This window comes from Lissotriton vulgaris, chromosome 9, assembly GCF_964263255.1.
Source record: "Lissotriton vulgaris chromosome 9, aLisVul1.2, whole genome shotgun sequence".
Taxonomy (NCBI): domain Eukaryota; kingdom Metazoa; phylum Chordata; class Amphibia; order Caudata; family Salamandridae; genus Lissotriton; species Lissotriton vulgaris.
This window is the reverse complement of record NC_141697.1, coordinates 341,022,096-341,044,794: the sequence shown is the minus strand read 5'-3', so window position 1 is coordinate 341,044,794 and position 22,699 is coordinate 341,022,096. Positions and strand designations below refer to the sequence as shown.

At 43.9% G+C, this 22,699-nt stretch overlaps 1 protein-coding gene across 2 annotated transcripts; it reads right to left on the bottom strand.

Annotated features, from left to right (window-relative positions):
• Positions 1-1,782: 1,782 nt before the first annotated feature.
• Positions 1,783-22,568, bottom strand: NDUFB1 (NADH:ubiquinone oxidoreductase subunit B1). Of its 2 annotated transcripts, none has more exons than XM_086936638.1 (3): positions 22,410-22,568; positions 4,445-4,589; positions 1,783-2,061 (listed from the first exon to the last, which is right to left on the bottom strand). In XM_086936638.1, the coding sequence occupies exons 2-3, from the start codon at positions 4,582-4,584 to the stop codon at positions 2,025-2,027; spliced, it is 177 nt and encodes a 58-aa protein (XP_086792764.1). In that variant the 5' UTR covers positions 4,585-4,589; positions 22,410-22,568; the 3' UTR covers positions 1,783-2,024. The 2 variants fall into 2 exon arrangements, with proteins under 2 accessions (XP_086792764.1, XP_086792763.1); XM_086936637.1 differs by having other exon boundaries at positions 1,824-2,061; positions 22,415-22,567.
• Positions 22,569-22,699: the final 131 nt, after the last annotated feature.

Below are 22,699 nucleotides of genomic sequence, written 5' to 3'. Positions count from 1 at the left end.
ACTAAAAACTTCCCTCAGGCCTGCAGAACAGGTACCACACAGGTAGTTTGTTTACTTCCCTCTAACCTACTGAAAAGACATCAACAGCACCCCAATAGTCATAAAACAAGTACCAAGCTTCCCTCACACAGAGAACATATAGATAAAAGGAAGTATAGTAATCTCCACACTATATCATGTACTTAAAATTGATATAACATTCAGACAGATACAGGATAAATGTAGTCATCGTATCAGGAAGTGAAGCTTCTTGACACACAAACGTAATACACATAAAGTCCAGGCAGAAGAAGTACAGGACATACACACATACACAAGCAAACTACTTCCCTCACACAGAATTCCGCAGCATCAACAAAGCTGAAGTATCTCAACTACAGGTTGAAAATGTAAAAGAACATAATAAGAAAGTGCCAAATAACAGGATACATTTGTCAACGCCTCCCGTTGGTCATCTGTATCATTTTCATGATACTCAGCACAATCTATAAAGCAGTAACTTCTAAAATGTCAGTGGCCAAAGCAACCCCGCTATTACTTGACCTGAAACCAAGAGGAGCGTGTAGGAAAAGGCCGAAAGGTAAGCCTTCACCTGCTAGGGTCTTAGGTCCGGGCAGTCATCAGGACACAGATCTGTCAAAAACATTTCCTTCTTCATTTTAGGCAGAAGTGAAGACACATCCTCAAAAAACCTCCTTATTCACAAAAATACTACATCTGCTGCAAACCGCACCTGCACACCTTGCAACCAAAACTGCTATGAACCATTACCAATCTACACTTGTTACCCCTACTGTTTCATAATCCTTCAAGTCACTAAATCTACATCTTCTGCGCCTGCTGTCTCTTCCAGTCAACTTCACTGTACATTGGTGTCCCAAGGATTCTCAACTAGGTCCACTCCCATTCTCTCTATAGAGCTCTCTTGGCAACATCATCTTGCCTTTCAGGTTTTCCCACAGTTTATAAGAAGAAAACAAAATCTTCTTTTGAAATGGTTCCTTCACTCTTCACTTCCAATTAAAGAGATTATCTACTTCTGCATAGGAATCCTAGCAGAAGGCTATCTCATCTCCCCGACACTCTCACCCTTTCTGTGGCAGCCAACAGCGTTTCTCTTTCACCAAACATTGCAGTTGGTAAGGTTTCATTACAATTAATGTCACATACACGGGTACCAACTCCTCAACATACCCACAATCCATCCAAACATATCCTTCTATACTGCAACTCACTCACTGATTGGGGGGTTATAAATCACTTGCCATCCTGCAAGCCCAGCCCCTGTCCCACTTTCCTATCTAGGTTTCACAATACTATGTTTTTCTCCTTTTCTGGTTTCAACTGTGCTCCTCTCATAGCCTTTAAGAAACCACCTCCTGTGCCCGCTTGAGTCTTGTTCAAATTACTATTGTGCCCACACCATTTCCCACCAGCGCTATTCTGAAATCATCTTCTAATGTGTTCTCCACCCTCCCTCATGACATACTCTTCAGCTCTACAGAAAACTTTAAAAGGTGTGCCCACCATTTGCTCGATTACTCCGAGTGCTTGGTTCATATAAAGGAAGGGTAACTTCGAGCCTTTCCCCTTCTTCAGCGCAGTAGAGTTATGCAGCTCCGTCATGTCTTCGTCACTTTGGGTTGTATTCACAATATTCAGGAAGTAGTAGTAGTCTTCTGGATCTGCACTAGACAGGAACTTTTGGGAATGATAAAATACATTATCTGCAAACCAGAGCCGTATTGGGAAGGGCTATTGGCAGTGGGGTTGAAAAAGAGTGACTTGTATATTATTTACGGTCTGTGGAAGGACTACCGGGGTAGACCTGCCATGTGGGGTTTATACATGCAAAGCACTGAAGCATATGAGTAACACTAACAAGTTATTGAGTAGCTGTCATTTAATGTTTACATACATCTGTTTCAAGCCCTATACAAATCACAAAGCAGATGGAACAGCGAGGGCAGATCAATACACCAAAATGTGTAATTGAATCTAAAAGTCCATTTAGCTGGTATAATTCATTTCCACGTAACTTCTTCCCCTGGCTTCAATTCCCTGCAAGAAACCAAACAGAAAATTGAGATATGCATACTAAGTGGTCAATAAAAGGCATCTATATGTATTCCAGCAATGATCACTATGATCTTAACCTATGTTGCATAATATTGTAAGATAGATATTTATTGTGTGGTTAATTAAAATCATCACGAATTTCAAGCAGAAATATCAAATGTACTTATATGAAGTTAAAAAGGAGAAGACATAAAAGGGAAACGCCCTGATATCTTTTGCTGACAATGTCTTACGGGGTCATTATGATGGCGGAAGGACCACCAGCTGTGCGGTTGCAGGCCTTCCGCCATCGGACTGCGATTTTCACCCTACCACATTACGATGGCGGGGGTATCCAGACTGCGACGGCGGCGGACACAAAGACCGCCCGCCACGGAACCGCAACAGGCAATAGTTACGATTGCCAGGCGGACGGTCCAGATAGGCTAAAATTGTGGCGGTACCTAGCAGGCACTGTCCGCAAAATTAGGATGCGGTTTTCAGCCAGCCTTTCCATGGCGGAAAAAACGCCATGGAAAGGCTGGTGGGGATGGGTTTCGGGGGCCCATTGCAGGCCCCCCTTGTGTTGGGGGAGGTGTGGGTGCACTTGGGGGGTACCCATGGTACCCCCTTATATTTCACTACACAAAGTGGCAGGTACCGTTTGGTGCCTGCCTCGTAGTAAAGTGAAATGTACAACATGCATTTTGAACATCGGGGCTGGTGCTGCAATCAGCACCACCAGCCGGAATGTTAAAGTGCAAATTGCGACTGCCATGGGGCGGTCGCATCCTAATTGGGTGTGCGGAAAAGCCACCTGTATTGCGGATGGCTCGGTCACCACCACGATGGCAGACTGACTCTAGTCCGTCCGCCATCGTAATCTGCCCCTTAATCGTTTTGTGTTTCTTGCTTAATGACCCAGAGTTACTTCTAGATCACTGCTCCATGGCTTCAGACATTTCTTGTGGATAGTTTTGTAAGTGTGGATGATTGTGTGTTCAATGTTCAGAACCATCAACGAAACAGGATTCGCAGTGGTGGTTCTGCAGGCTTTGAGGACCCATAAATTGACATGGTTGTTAGAACTGAACTCTTGTGCCTGTGGTAGTTCTAACCAAGGTCAAAAATAAACTATTTGTTTCAACACACTTGTTAATAGATCGTTTTAATGCAAGAAATCATGCACCTTCGCAGAAGCGCTCTGCTGGTAGATGGAATTAAAAGCGTCCCTCTCTGTGATGTTATTTGCTACCTAGTGTTTTCCCCTTCTTTGACCCCGCAATTGCCGCTCTTCAACAAAAGTCACTAGTATGATATTACTCAGTCAACTTAATGTCTCAGGAGGCGATTTTCTTTCCTGTTCATTGTAGCATGTACAATTGCCAATAAGATTTGCCTGTACTTCAAACCAGAGGCCACTTCTCCCTTTGGTGTGCAAGCCGTCACTATGGTAAATGAATTATGTCAGACAGGGTATGATGAAACGATCAAATGTATATACACAGAATAATGGAAAACAAAGACATAAATGGCTAGATTTGCTGTACTGTGCAGTTTACATGGACAAGTGAGGTATGGCAGATCCTGTGAGAAGGTAGACCTCCAAAAGGTTCCTTATTGCTCTGATTATGAATCAGGAATATATACGGAATCCCACTCCGCCTCATCATGAATGGGCTGGTGTCCCCACACCCGGTTCTCCCAGTTGTTGAAACACAAGGATCTATTTTTGTTTGAGGTGGTAATTCCATCCTGTAGCACGAGGCAGCAGAAGCAGCCAAATCTCATCCCCGATTTTTCTTTTCCTGTCAGTGAGAGCATTCATTGCTTCCCTCTGCCAGGCAGGCCCCCTCTGTCCTTCCCTCTCCTGATCCCCACACCTCTACCTCCACACCTACCAAAGCAAATCTACCACAGATGCTGACTGCACAGATGAGAAAGACAATACCAATGACACTCAAAAATATAGCTATAAAACCCAACATTGGAAATCTAAAAATACCAATCAACACCTTTTGTTGAATACGATCAAAATGAGTTGAAGCACATTGAATCAGGATGTCTATGGTCTGAATTGTACTGCTTGTGTTAATATCTAGTGGTATGAAAATAGGCTTGAATTCGATCTAGTTTTATTGATTTATTTTTAATTAAAGAAAATCAGTTTTTTCACCCACTCTTTACTATACTTTACACAATAAAAACATCCGGCCCCACTCCATCAATTTAAAATTGGGCAATGTCTAAATAACAACATGCAAATGCCATGCTTTAAAGTATCGGAGTGAAAAACCACCCGGTACAAAGTGACTACATGGGGGTTTTTCAAACATTTTTGAGGGGGGGAAGATATTTGGATAAACGAGAATGAACCTCAACTCACCTCCTGAATAATACACTCTTGTTGCGGAAGTCAGTCAAGCGTTCGTCATTCTTTCGATCCCAGTACCATCCAATCACAAATCCCAGAGGGACAAATATATTGACCCAATGATCACGTGCAAAGCTGAACACGTTCACCATGATGGCTATAAAGATTAGAACAACACAAAAGGTGAAAAAACAAATATAACACGTTAACACTGTGGCACTGCATACAATGCATTCTACAACAAGCAGTTCAATTAAATCATCTCATATATCCAATTGGTCAGTCCGGGAATTTCCACATATCTAGAGTGAAATGAACAGTGAAAACAGCAGTTATCTGAGATACATAAAGTCACTTAGCTATCGAGAAACCAAAAACGTCAAGATGATCTTTTACCACATAATTATGTCTAAGATAAGTTTCTGGGCTATGGGGCTGCCAAGGTGAAAAAGGGAAATCTAGAAGAAGGGCAAGCCACACTACTGGCAATTTAGCCAGCAGTACTCAAATACATACTATCTTACAAATTGTTCTGTATTAAATCTTTGTATTGATTTTCAAAGATGTAACAACAATTGCATATGTATATACTTTGAGACCAGATTGAAGTTAAAGCAATATTGTAAACATGCAAACAGATAACATTTCTGGGCATTTTGCCCGTACAATAAAATGGGGAAAGGAAATTGGGTTCAACAGAAATAAAGAGAAACAATGTGATGAGACACGAAGAGGAGAGGGGTTCCTTGTTTCAGCTTTATTGAGTAGGGGATTGGCTTTGGGCAGCCGTGTTGGGGCTTGATGCCCCCACCACAAGTATAATTACTGATGGTGCTGGCAGTTGTAGAGTATCATAGAATCGGGTGGGCCTTTCAACGTGGTGAATTACAGCCTCCCCCTACTGGGTTCGGAGTCCACATTTTTGTGTGCACCGAAGGTTGTGAAGTCAATAAGCTGTGTGATAGTTACAGAAAAGTTTTGGGATCCATATAAAGTTCATGATCACAACAGCAGGAAGTAGCGAGCACTTCCATGTAGCTTTAAGTCACACCCCTCCTCATTGCATTACACGTTGAGCTTGACCCCAAAACCTAGATTTCCACTCTGTTCTCAATCAAGGATGGAACTCTGTGAGGCCGCACATTTAGTTAAAGCCTCAACTAATGAGGAAACATAACTGTGCTTGGTATAGTCCCTCATTTGAAGCCCGAGTAAACAAGCATTGAAAATGCAACAGGTCTCACCTTTGGTTAAGTTAAAGCCATTTGCTTTGCTAATGGTAGGGTATAGCAAAGCAAATGGCTTTAACCTAATAAAAGAGGAGACCTATTGCATTTTTAATGATTTTTCTTTTTGATTACAAGAGATTTTGCAAGCGCTTTGCAGCCATTTTAGCTTTGAATGAGTCAATGAACAGAACACCCAACTCTGTATACTTTGAACAGACATGAGGTCATCTGCAAGGACCCAAGTCAAGCACCCTCCACGCTTCACAGAACCCTGAACCTCAAGGTATGTTCCTTACTAGGGGCGAAACCCCCTCTATGGATGTAGCCACTAATAAGTGCCACTGCTCCCAGACCATCAGAGCCCGTCGGTATCCCAACACTGGTGATGTCCAACCAGGACACTTCAAGCTGCAGTGTCCCAACACCTTGGTTGTGCTCGACACAGCAAGGCCTAGTGCCTCCAGTGGGGGCGGGGTAGGAGGGATCAGACCCACCCCAGTGTCTCATAGTGGTAGGCAGGATCACACCTGCCCCAGTGCCTCGGAGTAGTACGCAGGATCAAACCTGCCCCAGTGCCGGTGGGGAGTACATGGGATTAGACCCGCCTCAGTGCCTCAGGGGGCGGGTACATGGTTCAGACACAGCCCAATGCCTCAGGAGGCGGGGGGTAAATCAAGCCTGCCCCAGTACCTCGGTGGGAGGGGGGTATACTTGGGATCAGACCTGCCCCAGTGCATTGGCGGGGTGGTTGGTATCAAACCTGCCCCAGTGCCTATGGCACTTGTGCATCAAGCCTGCCCCAGTGCCTCTCTGGGCACTGGGGCAGGCTCGCTCCTGGACAGAGCCCACTGCAGACATGTCCAGTTCAACGCAGGGCATGCAATCACGCGGGCTGCAGAGAATGAACTCCCAAGGGTGCAGCCAGGGCCCGAGTCATGATCATGGCTCAGCTGCGGCCCCGGCACTCGAGTCCCGCACTCCCGGCAGATCAGCGGGTTCAGAGCAGACATCACAACCGAGACCCACCGCCAGCTTAGCATACCCCTGCCGCACAGATCAGCCTTTAGGCCTGCCCTCCACATCCAATTTACAATCCTACTTGGTAATTAAAAACCAGATCCAGTATGATAGAAAATTCGAAATTAAACTGCAGATTACAGCAGGATTACCCCGGCGCGTCCTAGGGATAACTCGAGAAAATACCTATTATGGGAGATAGCATGCGGAGGCAGTCAAGGTGTGGGGAAGGGGGAAATGTACAAAGTAAAGAGAGGAAAATGCAAACAAAATACACAACTCAGTCACTTTAAGGTAAACTGCAGGGATTCTCCTGATACGCGCTTCTGAGTAAAAGCTCAGATGCAAAGCCTGTATACAGGGCCCTGAATGACCAAAGCGTGTGTTTGCAAGTTTTCTTTCACCCCACACCACAGAAAGCACTCTAAGCTCCAGCGTCTGGTACAATGCTCGATTCCTCTAAAAACAAGCGCGTCCCGAAAACGAAAACAGGATCGCGCCAGAGCTTATCTTTATGGGGCCATGTGTTTGAAACACATGGCCCCATAAAGATAAGAATCCTTTTGCGACGCCAGTAAGTCAAGTGAGCCAGTCCATGTTGGACGGCTCAAAGAGAGAAAACTTTTTGAAAGAAAGTGCTCTTTCCCAATGGCCAGCCACCGTTTAGCCTAAACGGTGACGCCGGCCAATGGGAAAGAGGGGCGGGGCATAAAGCCCGCTAGTGAACCCTCCTGATAACACTAAATCTTGCCAGCGAGACTGCGCATGTGCGCAGTCTTATGCTAGACTTTGACCTCACCAGCAAGACTGCGCACTTATGATAGGCTTCGACCTAACTAGCGAGTCTGCGCATGTGCGCAGTCTTACGCTAGGCTTCGACCTAAAAAAGAACTCAGAGTCTTTTCTGGCTAATGCCTTCTGCAAGATGAATAGTAGTCTTGCTGTAAATGATTATACCATTCTTATTCAATGAACTCTTGAAATAAATGTAAAACAACAGTGGGTTAAGTCTAGCCTGAGGGAGTTTTTTGGAATCCGACTCATACTAAATATCCTATTTACATTTGCACACAATCTAATTGTTATGGACAGTATGGCATTAAAATGTCATGGTTTTGGAAATTGGTTAGCATTTTATGTTCCTTTTCCCATGAGTGGGTAATGTATATTTATTGTGAGGTATTTTTGCATATTTTAGGTTTTTCAAATTTTTCATGATTTTCAAATGTTTCATGATTTACAGAGAAAAATATTTTTATCCATACTAATATAATAAAGAGAGAGCCCAAACCTTTGAGGCGGGTAATCTCAGGAACCACAGCACCAATCACAACACCAAATACAGCGTTGGAAAGGGCAGTTGCAACAGAAGGACATAGGCTATGCAGACGCCCACCATATACATTTAAAAGGTAAAAGAACCGTGCCAGCAAAGTAGTCCCTTGTGGGCATGTCTGCGTTGTGCTGTGGGCGTGTGCTGGGGACGTGACAAACGCTGTGGGCGTGTGGTACGTTCCGCCCTTCATGCAATGTCTCATATCATGTGCTAATCCCACCCTGCTCCCTTTAAATACCCCTGCACCCCATAATCATAACCCACCCTTACTCCTTAAAATACCCCAACACCCTTAAACACTAACCCATCTTAACCCTATAAATATACCCTGTACCCCAAAACCCAAACCCATCCCTAAACCCTAAAAATACCCATGTACCCCAAAACCCAAACCTAGCCCTGAACCCTATAAATACCCCTGTACCCCAAAACCCAAACCTAGCCCTGAACCCTAATATCCCTGTACCTCAAAACCCAAACCTAGCCCTGAACCCTTAAAATACCCCGTACCCTAAAACCCAAACCTAGCCCTGAACCCTATAAATATCCCTGTACCTCAAAACCAAACCTACCCCTGAACCCTAAAAATACCCCTGTACTCCAAAACCCAAACCTAGCCCTGAACCCTAAAAATACCCCTGTACCCCAAAACCCAAACCTAGCCCTGAACCCTTAAAATGCCCCTGTACCCCAAACCTAGCCCTGAACCCTAAAAATACCCCTATACCCCAAAACCCAAACCTAGCCCTGAACCCTAAAAATACCCCTGTACCCCAAAACTCATACCTATCCCTAAACCTACCCCTGTACCCCATAACCCAAAACTATATCTGAACCCTTAAAATACCCAAACACCCCAAAACATATACCTCAGTACCCCAAAACATATACCCCTATACCCATACTTACCTTATCCAAACATTAAAAAAAACATGCTTTTACCATTCATGCATTTACAACGAATTTCGTTGTAAATGTATGTGTGGTAAAAGCATATAAAATGTAATGCCATGCGTTATAATGGCATTGCGGAGTCATGGTACTTTCGTAATGAAAGTATGCAGAGTGATGGTATGCGGAAAGAAAGTTGCGGAATAATGGGTGTTTAACCTCCCCCGGTAAGTACATTGGTGGCACGGCGGCCCACATCTCCAGCAACATACTCATATTTTTTCACCACCCATTTGAAAAATGCACAGGTCTCTCTCATTGATGGTCAGCACCGACATACACTTTTAGACACACCTCCCGCCACAAGTTCTAGAATTGCGAACTTTAGAGCTGGGGAGCTACGTTCGAATCTCGGCATCAGCTCAACATCCTGTGATTCCAGGCAAATCGCTTTGTCTCCCCGTGCCTACCACAAATGAATGTGTTCTTCTGTAATGTAAATTGTGCTCATGCCATGTTGACGAGTTCGCGCTATATAATATTGCAAGGAAAAATAAAGTATGGAAACTCTAGTTCACACACTACTGAATGCGCACTCTTAAGTGCATCAGCAGTGCACTGTGAATCGGAGAGTTTCACAGGCCTGTCACACATAAGAAATGCTATCAAAACGAAATCCTACAAAACAATATACTACTGGCCGGCAGCAATTCATACCCGGACAACGTCGGGACGGGCTGCTAGTCCATTATAAAAACCAAATTAGAAAATGCAGGTTTTACATCCCAGCTCCATAATCTTGCACAGTTCTGCCTCGCCATCACGATATCTATATTCCACAATATTTTGCCCATGGTTAGAGGGAATCAATTTCTCTTATAATCCCAGTATCATTGGCCGATGGGTAAGGTTACACTTAAAGTCCAGCAACACTCTAAGTTTATCTTCTTTTTGCCTCCAAAGCTCTTGGACTCCGGGCTGGATCAAGATGGCATGCTATAATGTTCCTACCCACTTTCCCGCGATCTTTAAAATGCTTTCATTTGCACTCTTTTTAACAAGTCCTAGTATTTTAATTGTAACCAGCTTGAATCCAGCGTGTAATGCCACCTGTCTAGGGTAGATCTCTTTCGCCTACTCAGATTCTTCCAGTTGACCCATTTCTCGTCCTCACTTCTGCTTTATTGTACCTAATGAAACTGGTACCTCATCAATGGGGGTTTTATAGATCATTGAACCCGCCTTTACTAGTCAGTGGCCATAATTCTAGTTTCCATTGAGGAGCATTAAAAGGACCACTGTTCCCTCACACCAATACTTGTTTGCATTATGTTTTAGTTGTATGTATTGAAATATTTCCACCAGCAGAAACAGATGTTGACACTATGTTATCTGATAATCTAAGATATAGCCTCTACACAAGATCGGAGACAGTGTTAACCTCAAATCATAGGAGGCAATGAACCTCTACAGATAGCAAATTAACAGCAAATAAAGCAGCATAGTCAATTAAATAAGTGTCGAAACAAGAAGAGACCTAAAGCCTTCTTTAAGATCAAAGCCATAATGATTTATTAAATAATGAAAGTGAATTACAGAAGGGAAAAAAAATAGCCAGATGCATGGTCAATAAGTGTAGGGGTTTAGCATAAGGCTCAATGAAACACAGCAGGAAATTGAGGCTTCAGGGTAAAATAAAAAGTCCTTACCAAAGGACAAACTAATATAGGTCCGCTCTCTAAAGTCGGATCACTTCACAGCTCAAATCAAATATGAAATGAAATACAGAATCATCTATCACCACCCAAACTCCAGTTCCCTTAATAAATATCCAAACAATCCATTCTGACCTAAAGCCATTGGACTGATCACTAAAACGTGGTTACACTGACAACAATGACAGTCACTTCTTATGAATAGACCTACAGTAACGCAAGCAGGTAAAAGCATTGAAAGTAGCAAAAGGGTTTCTCCAGAGTTCTTTGAGAACAGCACACCAACACAGAGCATTAAAACAATGCACATTTTTGCTACGTGTAATGAGAGGAGGAATGAAAACAGACATCATGGCCAAGTTGAATTTCGAGACGGAGTTTAGGCATAGTTCCGGTCTACTTTAGCCAAGCACAGGAAAATAAGTTTTAACATGTTGCAGAATTTTCGTTTTAGAGGAAAAATGTTCATAACAAAAGTTACAAATTGTAATAAATCAGAATCCTCTTTAACACAGAGCTCTGACAGCATTATATGTGATAGGGCAAGGAATGGAATTGGCTTATAGCAGCAGACCGAGTAAAATGATCAGGGTTAGATGGTACAGTCAAACTTACAAACCCTATTGAGAAATCTTGCTAAAGCATGTAATAGGGCTTGGTTGATGGTTAGAGTGATGTCCAGTATTGTATATTTGTACTTCCTTCAATGTGGCTACTTGGTGTCGGTAGCCATGTAAAGGTAACTTTGAGGCCCAAACCACAAACAGAGGCCCATTACCCGAAAAAAAGAACCAGAACCGAGACACCTCGTCCAGAACTTCAACTTGGACTGTAAGCGAACTGGCTCCAACTTTTTCTTCGGGAACATCCTTCCAGAATTTTTTGAGCCTTGGAGGCACTTGTTGAACTGTTCTATCTGCAACAAAGAGCGGGAAGCCTCGGAGGACAAAAGAATTATCGGAGAAAGTAAACTGTCTCTTCCCGTTTTTGATGGCCACAATGACAGATTGTAGAGAGTAGGCTGTTTCTTTTTGTTTTTTCGTCAATCTAAGGGGAGAAGGTGGTCATCATGATCCTCTTCTTGATCCGGTCTCTTTGCCTTCTTTTCTGGAAGTCCAAGAGGTTGCTGACCTCCTACGTGTTATATGTTTTCTTCTTCTTCTTTTCCATGCTTAAACTCTTACTATGTGTTTGAGTCTTTCATTTTTGTTTTATCTGTAAAGGGAGAAGATATGTTGTATATTTGTACTTCCTTCTATATGGCTACTTGGTGTCAGAAGCCCTTTCTTTGTGTTCCTACCTTCCCAACCTTTCATAGTACTTAAGAGTGATCTATCTTGTATGTGAAGGTTCCAGCCTTGGCAGTTGATGGTCTGGTTAGCTGTGAGGTTTACTGCTCTGCTGTGCTAACTTAATAAATGTATCTTAATAACGTGAAGACGTGTCTTGCTGCCTACCTAATCTACTTACAACATCCAGAATACCAGTGACTAGGTCCCTGGTACAACTTAGGGAGGGTGAGGTGTAGGAGGACTTGAATGGCAGTCCTGCCAAGTGTCACTCATCAGGTGTGACACTCACGCATTTCAGTGCGGTGTTACGCATCACCACACTGAAATGCAATGTCACGCATTTTGCCGACTCGCCAGCTCGCTCCACTCCGAGTCCGAGAGACATGCTGCAGCCAGTGCCAGCAGCTGCTCTTAGTTCATAAATAATCATGTATGTTGTAATAATGGCAGCTCTCAGCTTGTGGGCTGAGTGAGAGCGTGGCAACGCTAGGTGGCTACAAAGTAACGATCCTCCACGGTGCTGGCTCCAGGCTGGCGCTGTAAGTTCCTGCTGCGCCACGGCTTAAATTTGACACACAGTAATTAATTACGACGGGCGGGGCCGCCCTCAGCACGATGCTGGCTGACACTGCTAGGCACTAACCAGGGGCGCCGCGGTATTCTCTCTCGCCCGCCGCGGTATTCACTGAAGACAGGACGAGTTTTAACGACCAGCTGCACGGCCATGTAGCGCGTATAAAGCAGTCAGACAGTGACGTTAACTGCCTCCCATTCCGCTTTGAGGGCCGGCCACGTCATGGCCGCCTGCGCCAGGCATCAAAGGCATCGTGGGCGCTCCTCTATGCGCTGCCGCTGCTGTTTGAGCAAATCCAATAAAACACCCCGAGCACTGCAGTGAGTGACTGATTACTGACAGTATACTCATGGCCGCCAGCGCCGGGCATCAGAGGCATCGTGGGCGCAAAGTGCGGCCGGGTGGGGGACGAGTCAGGGAGTCACTCTGCTGGAAGAAGAAGAGTGCAGCGTGTATGATCATGCAGTGTGCTGTGCGGCCGCGGGTCCCTGTCCAGCTCATGGAGTGGCCGCCGGACGGACCGGAACGCAGAGACAGCAGCAGTCTGAACTCTTCTAGTTCATTAAGTAAGTGTTTTTGGCCAACGTTAAGCGCTGCTCGCCAGACAGACTTAAAGTGCACATACCACAGTTTAATAATTAGTGCTTGTGTCAGCGCTACCGCTGAGCGGCACGCACAGTCTGAACATGATCTCTAATAAATTATTTAAGTCACACATAATCATTTTAGTCTCATCATTCTTCTGAGTGCCCCTGGTTTATCTGCAGATCTGATTTAATCTGCAGGCCCTGTCGCAATGCTGCTCTGTCTCCTCATCATTATCATGGGCGCCCTGACTAACTGTGTATCTTCACAGACTACAGGCCAGTGCGTGACAGTTTTACCAGCCTGGCTGGCTCTCGCGGCTCTCTCGGCACTGGGGCTAGGCCAGGGGGCGGGGGTCCGGGTGAGGGAGGAGGTCCGTTAGGACTGTGTTCTTCCATTTCTGATGCTCTGCAGCAGTTTCCATAAGTTCTTGTTGCTCAAATGTCTGTAATTTCTTATATTTAGAAGTTTCCCTAGTCTTCATTGCATGTTTTTTGCTCGTGAGAAAGTGTCACTCATAGTCGTTGGAATGTCACTCATAATTTGACTGAAATTTTAAAAATGTCACACATGGCACTCTGAAACCTTGGCAGCTATGGAATGGGGTGCTTGGAAGTTGCTTTCTTAATGATGGAAAACTTTGTACACGGATGCAACTAAACTGTCTAACCTTTCTTTACATGGTGCATCTTAAATGATAGGTGTCTGCTGATGTAGAAGTGCCATGATCTTGCTCAAGCATATATTGTGAACAGAACCCTTTCTGGACGATACTGGATGAGTGGAACTGTCGAGTTGTTTAAGAAAAAAGTTAATTATGCTTTGTGGAGTTGCGTTTGACATTCGTATTGGACAACAAACTTAGGACGTTGTTGAGGTGGTCTATGCTGTTGGTACGTGATATGTTTGTGTAGAGTGTGGTGGCCTCAGTCGGCTGGTACATCTGCATTCATTGTTTGGCTAAAAGGACCCCAAAAGTTTCCTATACAGAACGACCACTCGGGTTAAGTAAATGTCAAAGTGGATCACAGAATGTTGTGTGGATATTCACGACCCCACTGGGAAAATACCATGTTGACTGATTAAGACAAGTGTGAACCATTTTAAGACCTTGCCCACAGCTAGTGGTAAGAATGTAAATGAATGCATGACTATGCTCGGAAGACATTTACTGGCCCTGGAGTGCTCCCTGCATAAATCTCCATTCAAAACGAAGTAAAGGATGTAATCCATAAACCAGATGGTCGTGTTTTAGTCTTTTTTTTGGAGGGGGGGGGGGCTGAAACATAATTGGTGAAAGTGTGAGTTGGAGAGGGGGGTGCTGCCGAGCTTTTTAAGTTACTGTCTACTCTACTCGTACATTTAGACAAATGTGCGACTATGGGGCACTTCGAGCATCTGAGACCGTTGCACGCAGGTGGAGGAGCTAAATGGATTTGGCAAAGTCACTAGTGCTAAATGTTCTGCCATTGTTACTCCACCCAAGGGGGGGGTTGTTTGCAGATCCCCATAGGATGGCGTATAATAAGACTTCGGATTGGGAAACATGGCGGCGGCCGGTTGAGCCGCGGCAGTACTCCGCCTACGGGCTCCTGCAGTTTCTGTATACGGGGGCTTGAAGCTCCTTAGACTTTATCCCATATGCCTTCCCGTCATACCGCAACAGCGCATCACTATTCTCGCCAACTTTATTTGTAAAAAATTTCCCAAAAACTACGTTCTCATTATCCTCGGTAACGGCGTCCCTCCGCCATAACGTCATACCTCTGCCTCCCATATGCTTAGGGGAGGAGACAAACACAGGGTCCGCAGCGGCGGAGTTCACGGCGGAGTTCACGGAGTCTGCAGCGTCTACGATTGCAGTTTCAGTTTCATCCGGCAAGCGGGGGAAGGAACTACGGTGCACCGCGGCAGTAAGTCAGCCGGCGCTAGAATCCCCACATTCTCCCGCGAGTGGGTGGATCTGGTCGCTGGCCGCCCTGGAGCTCAAGAGAGGTCGCCGCACACGAGGTATTTTACTTGGGCGGTATGGCGCAGCTGTAGCATCAAAGGCACAGGCACAGGCACAGGTGCAGTTGGAGCAGCGTGAGGAGGGAGAGATTCTGGAGAAGCAGCCCCTAGTCCAGCAGCGATGTCAGCGAAGACATCGCAGGCGTCAGAGCAAGAAACAATCCGGCGGTAACAGCAGCAATAGCGCTGAAGGGAGTAGTGGGGACGAGTCTGTGGGTTTGAATCCTGTGGGCATACCGGAGTGTACTGAGGAGACCTGCCGGGAAGGCAGAGGAAAGGGGAAGGTGAAAGGGCGCATGAGAGGGAAATGTACTGCTTCTGGTAGAAAAGATACTAATAAGGTTTCTTTTTTTCATAAAACTGATTCTAAAAATAAGCTTCCCTCTCCTAAAGTAGATACATCTATAAAGCCTACCGATTTGAGGGTAGCAACTTCTGTCAGCATTGGAGACGAGGGCTTGGGCACAGAAGGCATACTTCCTCATACTATCTCTAAAATTAATACTGCTGCTGACACTACTGATGGTATTGACAAAATAAAGCTGTCGACATATCTAACTGGTCAGGTTAAGGCAAAGCGTTCTTATACCCCTAAGTCAGCAAAAAATAAATCAAAGAATTTTGTTACCACCTCAAAAATAACTCCCTCATTGCGTTCCTACTTTAAAGTGGTCCCTCAAGTGGTGCTGTTGGCAAGTAATTCCCGCTCCCCCCTACAGAATCAGGAGGTAGGGGATAATATACCAGAACTGCAGATGGCTGCTAAACAAGTGGAAGGGCTTCCCATAGAGGAAACGGCAGGAACGAGTGTCCCCATTTCTAATCTCCTTTTGGAAGACGTTGAGGGCCTAAATGAAATTAGTACTTCCGCCACTGCCAAATCCAATGATGACAGCATCATTGCGAATAATAACATTGATAATAGTGACAAGGGCAAGAAAGATAAGGACTGCAATTTGGATCAATCGCTCTCCCCTATGCTAGGAGGAACAGGTCGATTGAACCCAGTAGATCACCAAGCGGCCATTAATTTGGAGCAATCTGTGCCCTCTCTGGTTCTGTTCACGCCACTGGCACCCCCATTACCTCTAGCCCCACCGAGTGTAGCATCTGGTCTTAGTCTACAGTCAGTTCTCCAAGAAGCCGGTTCAACATCTTCCACCAGTGGCAGGGGAGATCCTAGTTTACCCTATGATACCACTCAGGCCTTGAATTCGGATCTGGTTTTCACAATGCAGACCTCCTTTCAGGCAATGTTTGCAACCCTGGCCACAGACATTAAAAAGGGATTTGAGACTTCGGCATCAAATCAAGCCGATATTCGATGCTATTGCCAGTCTCTGGACAGTAAACTTGGTGCTCTCACCACCAGGACAGAAACTTTTGAAGATTCCGTTACAGAAGTTAACATCAATCTAAGTGCCACAAAAGCAGAACTAAGGAACCTTAGACAAGAGAATCAGAGTTTGTCCAAAAGGATGGAGACTTTGGAAAATCATGCCCGGAGGAATAATCTCCGAATTCTGAATATACCGGAGGATAAAGAGGGTTCGGACATTAAACAATTCATTGTCTCTCTCTTGAAAGAGGCGTTACGGTTAGATATGTCGGAACAAGAAATAGCTATGGATATTCAGCGCATTCACAGAGAGCCATTTCGAAGGAACCCCCAGAGAACAAAACCTAGGAAAGTTTTGGTTAATTTTCTCACATACTCCCTTAAAGAAACTATTCTGAATATCGCGCTGAAACAGAAGGTGGTAAATGCTAAGGGATTCAACTTCCAGATTAGATCGGACCTTTCTAGAATCACGCTTGATAGACAATGGGAGATTGGAAAAAGGTTGGAAGCTTTCAGGAGCCAAGGGGCCGTTGCCCAGTTGGTTTTTCCAGCAGCATTAAGAGTTATGTATAAGAATACTATGCATAACATAAGATCAGTACAGGCCGCTGATGACTTCCTGCTGAGTATGGGCAGGGGGTCAGAATCTGCTAAGTAGTTTTGGGTCCTTTTTTCTTCATCTGTTCTTGTAGTTGCCTCCCTGCCTTCCAGTTTTCAGATGAACCCATAATTGGCTTTATAAAAAGTCAATTTAGCCTTGGTTAAAAACTCGGTAGAAGGCTCAGAATTTGCATTTAGGCACGTTGAAGAAATATGAGTTCTATAGTATTGAGTAAAAAGGTGTTGGGAAGGTGTTTAAAAAAAAAAAAGGAGGTGAAAAGGGAAAAAAAAAAAAAAAACAAAGGGGAAAAAAAAAAATATATATATATATATATATATATATATATATATATATATATATATATATATATATTTTCTCAGCACAATCCTGTTAAACCAGGTGATAAGTTCTACATTCACTTGCGGGTCATATTCTAGGAAGTCATATTATCTATATCTCACTTAATCTCACCTAGGTCTTTCTCCTTCTCTGCCTTTGTTTTTTTTCCTTCTTTTTCCCCCAAATTTGGTTATTGGTCGGTATTGGCAGGGGTCCACAGCGGAGTGCTATCTTTCTGGGAATCCAGATAGATAGAGTGGGGGTTTCCCGTGGGTGGGGGGGCATGGGGTGGGAGGGGGGTTAGGGGGGGGGAGGAAAGAAGCAAAAATTGTCCTCTTAAACGTCCTCTACAGTACTTTCTAGAAGGGAATGACAGGAGTCAGCTAATATATAGTTTACCGCTTGGTGTTTGGCAGAATTGGCTTTTGGTTCTTATAATATTTTTTTCTCAGTGTAATGCATAACCTACGCATTTTGTCCTGGAACACTAATGGTCTTCGGACTTCCCCTTGAAGAAATTATATCATGCAATATCTACGAGATTCGGTTGCGCAAGTATTAGTGCTCCAGGAGACACATTTGGCAGAAATTGAAATGCAAAACTTGTTGAGTAAGAATAGATGGATAGATTTTGGGGTTGTTACATCACAAACTTCACACATTAGGGGGGTGGCCATTCTTTTTAAAAAAATCAGGGCTAGGCTAGTCTCTAAACAGATAGACCCGTATGGTCGATGGGCAATAGCTTCTGTTATTATTTTGGGTTCACCATTCACGATAGTAGGTTACTACGGCCCAAACCAAGACGATCCATCGGTATTGGTCACACTTTTTTCACAATTATATGTATTCTCAGAGCCGGTCATTCTAGCAGGCGATTTTAATATAGTCCTAGATCCAATATTAGATAAGTCACCTACTAACAGGGCTATAACTCTATCTAAGACTAGGATGTTTCTGTTAAATAATATGAAAGCATTGAACTATATTGACATATGGAGGACACTACATGGGTCCCAAAAGGGGGTCACATTTAAAAATTACAAATTTCACCACCAGTCTCGGATTGACTTCATCTTGATTAATCATACTTTAGTTAAATACGTAAAATCAGTTTCTCATTTACTCTTTCATCTCTCAGACCATGCAGCCATCTTGCTTGAGCTTGAGGTTCCATCTAGGACCTCGCTAACAAAAATTGGTCTTTCGATAGATCAATACTCGTCGCTCCTGACATCCCAGAGGCATTAAATCAGGAAGTCAAATCCTTCTGGGAGTTTAACCACGGGACCGCTCCACCAGGGACAACTTGGGACGCATTCAAAGCTACTTTAAGGGGCTATCTAACCAATATATCAGCTTACAAAAACAAGACCTATAGGGATGCAGTAGCCTCTCTAGAATTGGAGATAGCAAAACTTCAAGTAGAGATTGACACAAACTCAGTATCAACAGGGTCCCCATCAGTTCCGTTGCAAGATAAATTAACAGTCCTAAAAGGAGATCTCTCCTCGGTTTTGAGTGCACGGGTCCTAGAGAGATGGGAGGCTAGTAAATTGGCCCACTTCGAATATGGGGAAGGTGCCGGCAAGCTCCTTGCCTGGAAGTCGAAGACTGATAGGGTCCGAAACAATATTAGTGCCATCAGCAAAGATGGTGTACTATACTCCACAGATGAGGGAATTAGTGGCGCTTTTAGAAGTTTCTTTAGTGAGATATATCAAGAAGATAATAATGTACAACCCACCCAAGCAAGGGATTGGTTATCCGGGATTGCTCTTCCGGTTCTAGACTCAGAACAAATGGAAGTCTTAGACGGCCCTATTACACCGGAGGAAGTTAGTTCCGCCATCTTGAAAAGCAAAAAAGGCAAAGCAGCAGGACCAGAAGGGTTACCCTCTGAAATATATAAAGTAATATGTCCATCTATTCTTCCTTACTTAACAAACTTGTTTAATAGTATCCTACTAGAAGGTGCCTTACCTCCTGCTTCTTGGGATAGGGCCTCTATAACTGATTTTAAAGCCGGGCAAACCTGCAACTAACTGTGGGTCATATAGGCCAATCTCAATTCTCAGCACGGACTATAAAATCTTTGCAGCCGTGCTTGCGAATAGATTGGGTGGTATAGCAAACAACATCTTGCATGGAGATCAGAAGGGCTTTGTAAAAGAGAGGCAATTGTATGAACTGACTTATGACCTTATTGGCGCAATAGATATGGCTACTTCAGCATCACTTCCTTTAGCAGTTTTTACTCTTGATGCCACCAAAGCCTTTGATAGGGTAAACTGGGTGTACTTAGAAGAAGTGTTAAAAAAGATCAATTTGGGAGACAATTTTAGGCAAGCAGTAAAACGATTATACAAAAACCCTTCTGCTTCATTATTGGTTAATGGGGAACTCACTGAGCCTTTCGGCATTACACGAGGAACCCGTCAAGGGTGTCCCCTCTCACCACTTTTGTTTGATTTATATATTGAGCCTTTCGCCCAACTAATCCGGGATAACATTAATATAAAACCTTTTATTTTTGAAGGATGGGAGCGGAAAGTCGCACTATATGCGGACGATGTCCTTATTTTTTCATCTGAGTTGAGTTCAGCATTCCCTACTGTTATATCTATTGCAGAAGAGTTTGGGGCAATATCCGGTTACGAAGTGAATGCATCCAAAACCGACATTATGGTTTGGAATCACCCTACACCGGTTGTAGGGTTACAGCCTAGTTCCACCCTTAGGTATCTCGGGTTAAATATATATACGGATATTAATAAGATCGCCCCTTTAAATTTTGCTCTTGTGGCTAAGGAAGCTCCAAGATCGTTGAGATCATGGTCAGCTCTTCCTATTTCCCTGATAGGTAGATCCAATTTGGTTAAAATGACCATTTTACCCAAGATTATGTTTTTGTTTAATACTATCCCTCTTTTTTTTGCTCCATATTTGACTGCCAAACTCCAAACTGAATTAAATAGATTTATTTGGAATAGCCGTACGCCCAGGTTATCTTGGAAGAAGATAAGACGGCGTCGAGAAAAAGGGGGCCTTGCAGCACCGGACCTCCAGTTCTATGGTTGGGCTTTCCAACTTTCTCACATTAGGATGCTTTTAAAGACCCCTAATAACGTAGGGTGCGGAAAATTATTTGTAGCACTTCTTAAGGGGGAAAAAATTGGGCCAATGAACTTCTTGTTAAAATTTGGGGACCCTAAGTACTTTAAGAAGGTCAAGTTAAAGGTTTTGAGGGATCTTGCCAGAACATGGGCTAATCTAAGACGTACATTCAAATTGGACTACTATCTTAGTCGGGCCCCATTATGGGACTCACCAGGAGCACCGTCTTGGCTTTTGGATAGCCTAGCTCTCCCAGTTAGAGAGGCCGGGCTCTCATCTTGGGGGGACCTGTTTGATGATGGAGTGTTACTCTCATGGGAGACCCTGAGCTCAACAATAGGAACTCGCTTCTCACGCTTTAAATACCTTCAAATCCAGAGTTGGTCCCAAACTTATAGTCAAGGCAGGGGTAGGTTCAAATTAGGTGCTGATAATCTAGTTACCTATCTGATGGACAAACCTCCCTTTAAAAAAGAGATAGCATTCTGGTACAACCTTATACTAGACGAGATCGATGGCGAATTCCTGCTCCCCCACTCCCTCTGGGAAACATATCACGAACACCGATGTTGAGGGCTTGTGGTTCAAATCATTTAAGATTTGGGGGGAGATTGTGAAACCATCCTGGCTCCGTCGTAACAACTTGTTTACACTCCATAGAGTGTACTACTCTCCACTACGTTTATCAAAGTTCCCCAATAATGCTCAGGTTGCATGCCCTAGATGTGGTCTCGTAGCAGCATCAGACATACATATGTTCTTTGAGTGTCCATATATAACATCATTTTGAAATGAAATCTGTGCTTCCCTCTCATCAGCAATTGGTCTACAAGTCAGTCCTTGCCCCACGTTAGTTTTCTTTGGTATTATACCCGAGCTTGAAGGTATAAGTAAAAAACTGGTCTTCTATAGCTGTTTATTGGCTAGAAGAGAAATTTGTAGACGGTGGAAAGACAAGACACCTCCTCTCTTTACCGATTGGCGTGCAGCTATGTTACAGATGTCCAAACTAGATATGGCTAGAGTAGGTAACTAACACAAGAGGAGATTTTAGCTACTTTTGAATTGGTAATCATAGGCCAGAACATCATTGGGGGGGGGGGGGTTTCTTCTTTTTTTTTTCTTTTTTTTTCCCCCATGTCCTATGATTGTGCTGCTTGGAAGGATCATTTCTCTTGATTCCCTTTTGCTATACATACCCTATACATGCGACTTTGGTTATGAAATGGGTTGTATATAGCAGTTCGCCAACCCTGTCGGTGCCATCAGATGAGGATAGAGTTGTGATGCGTGGCATTGCGGGATACTCCGGTTGGTACCATCTAAATCCCCCCCAGTAAACCTGGGCCAGTGTCTCAGTCATCTCCTATATCTCTACGTCACTATATGGTCACCAAGGGCGAATATGAGGACAAAAAAAATTTTTTTTAAAAGACTTCACTTTGTGAACTTACCCACACCTGGGCACCCCGTTTGGTTGCAATGGTTTCAACATGAAAAATAGATTTTCTAACTTGCTTTCAAAGTTCTCATAGCGGTCCACCTTGTGGTACAGCAAAGCGTCGTATATTAGCACTCTCTGCCTATTTCATTAGCATATTAAATAAAGAGTGCAGCAGCGCACTTGTCAGCCTGAGAAAACAGCCAGTGGAACCATATATAAGCAGGTACAACTTAGATCCAGCCTCCTCTCTCGGTCTCTCCGCTAACATATAAACAAGTACTAGAATTCATAGAAATATAACATTTTATGTTACTAACGCAAACCGTAGAAATTAAGATAGAAACATGCCGGTATTGAAGTTACAAACAGAGTACTAATATAACAGAATCCGAACACCTTCCGACATGTTAGACCGAGCAAGTGGACTCAGCTTATTTCGGTCTTAAATGATGGAAATTTAATTAAGATACTTGCAATGCACTAACCTTACCTCTTTCAGCCGTGACAGGAGGCCCAGAGCTAGGACAGATGCGAAAGGACACCGGCGCAAAGCGTTCCGCGCAGGGGGCTTGAGTAAAGACTTAAGACGCGCAGGCGATTAAAGCTAGCAAAGCAGCAGCCATCTTAACGCGAAAAACGTGCTGTTTTGGAGTTGAAATTCTAGTCAAAATCGAACGAGTGCATTCATTTGAGCACCCAGCTTTTTGAGAATATTTTATGCAGTGTTAAATATTGATTCTTTTTAAAATGTTATAATTGTGGAACGGAAAAACGC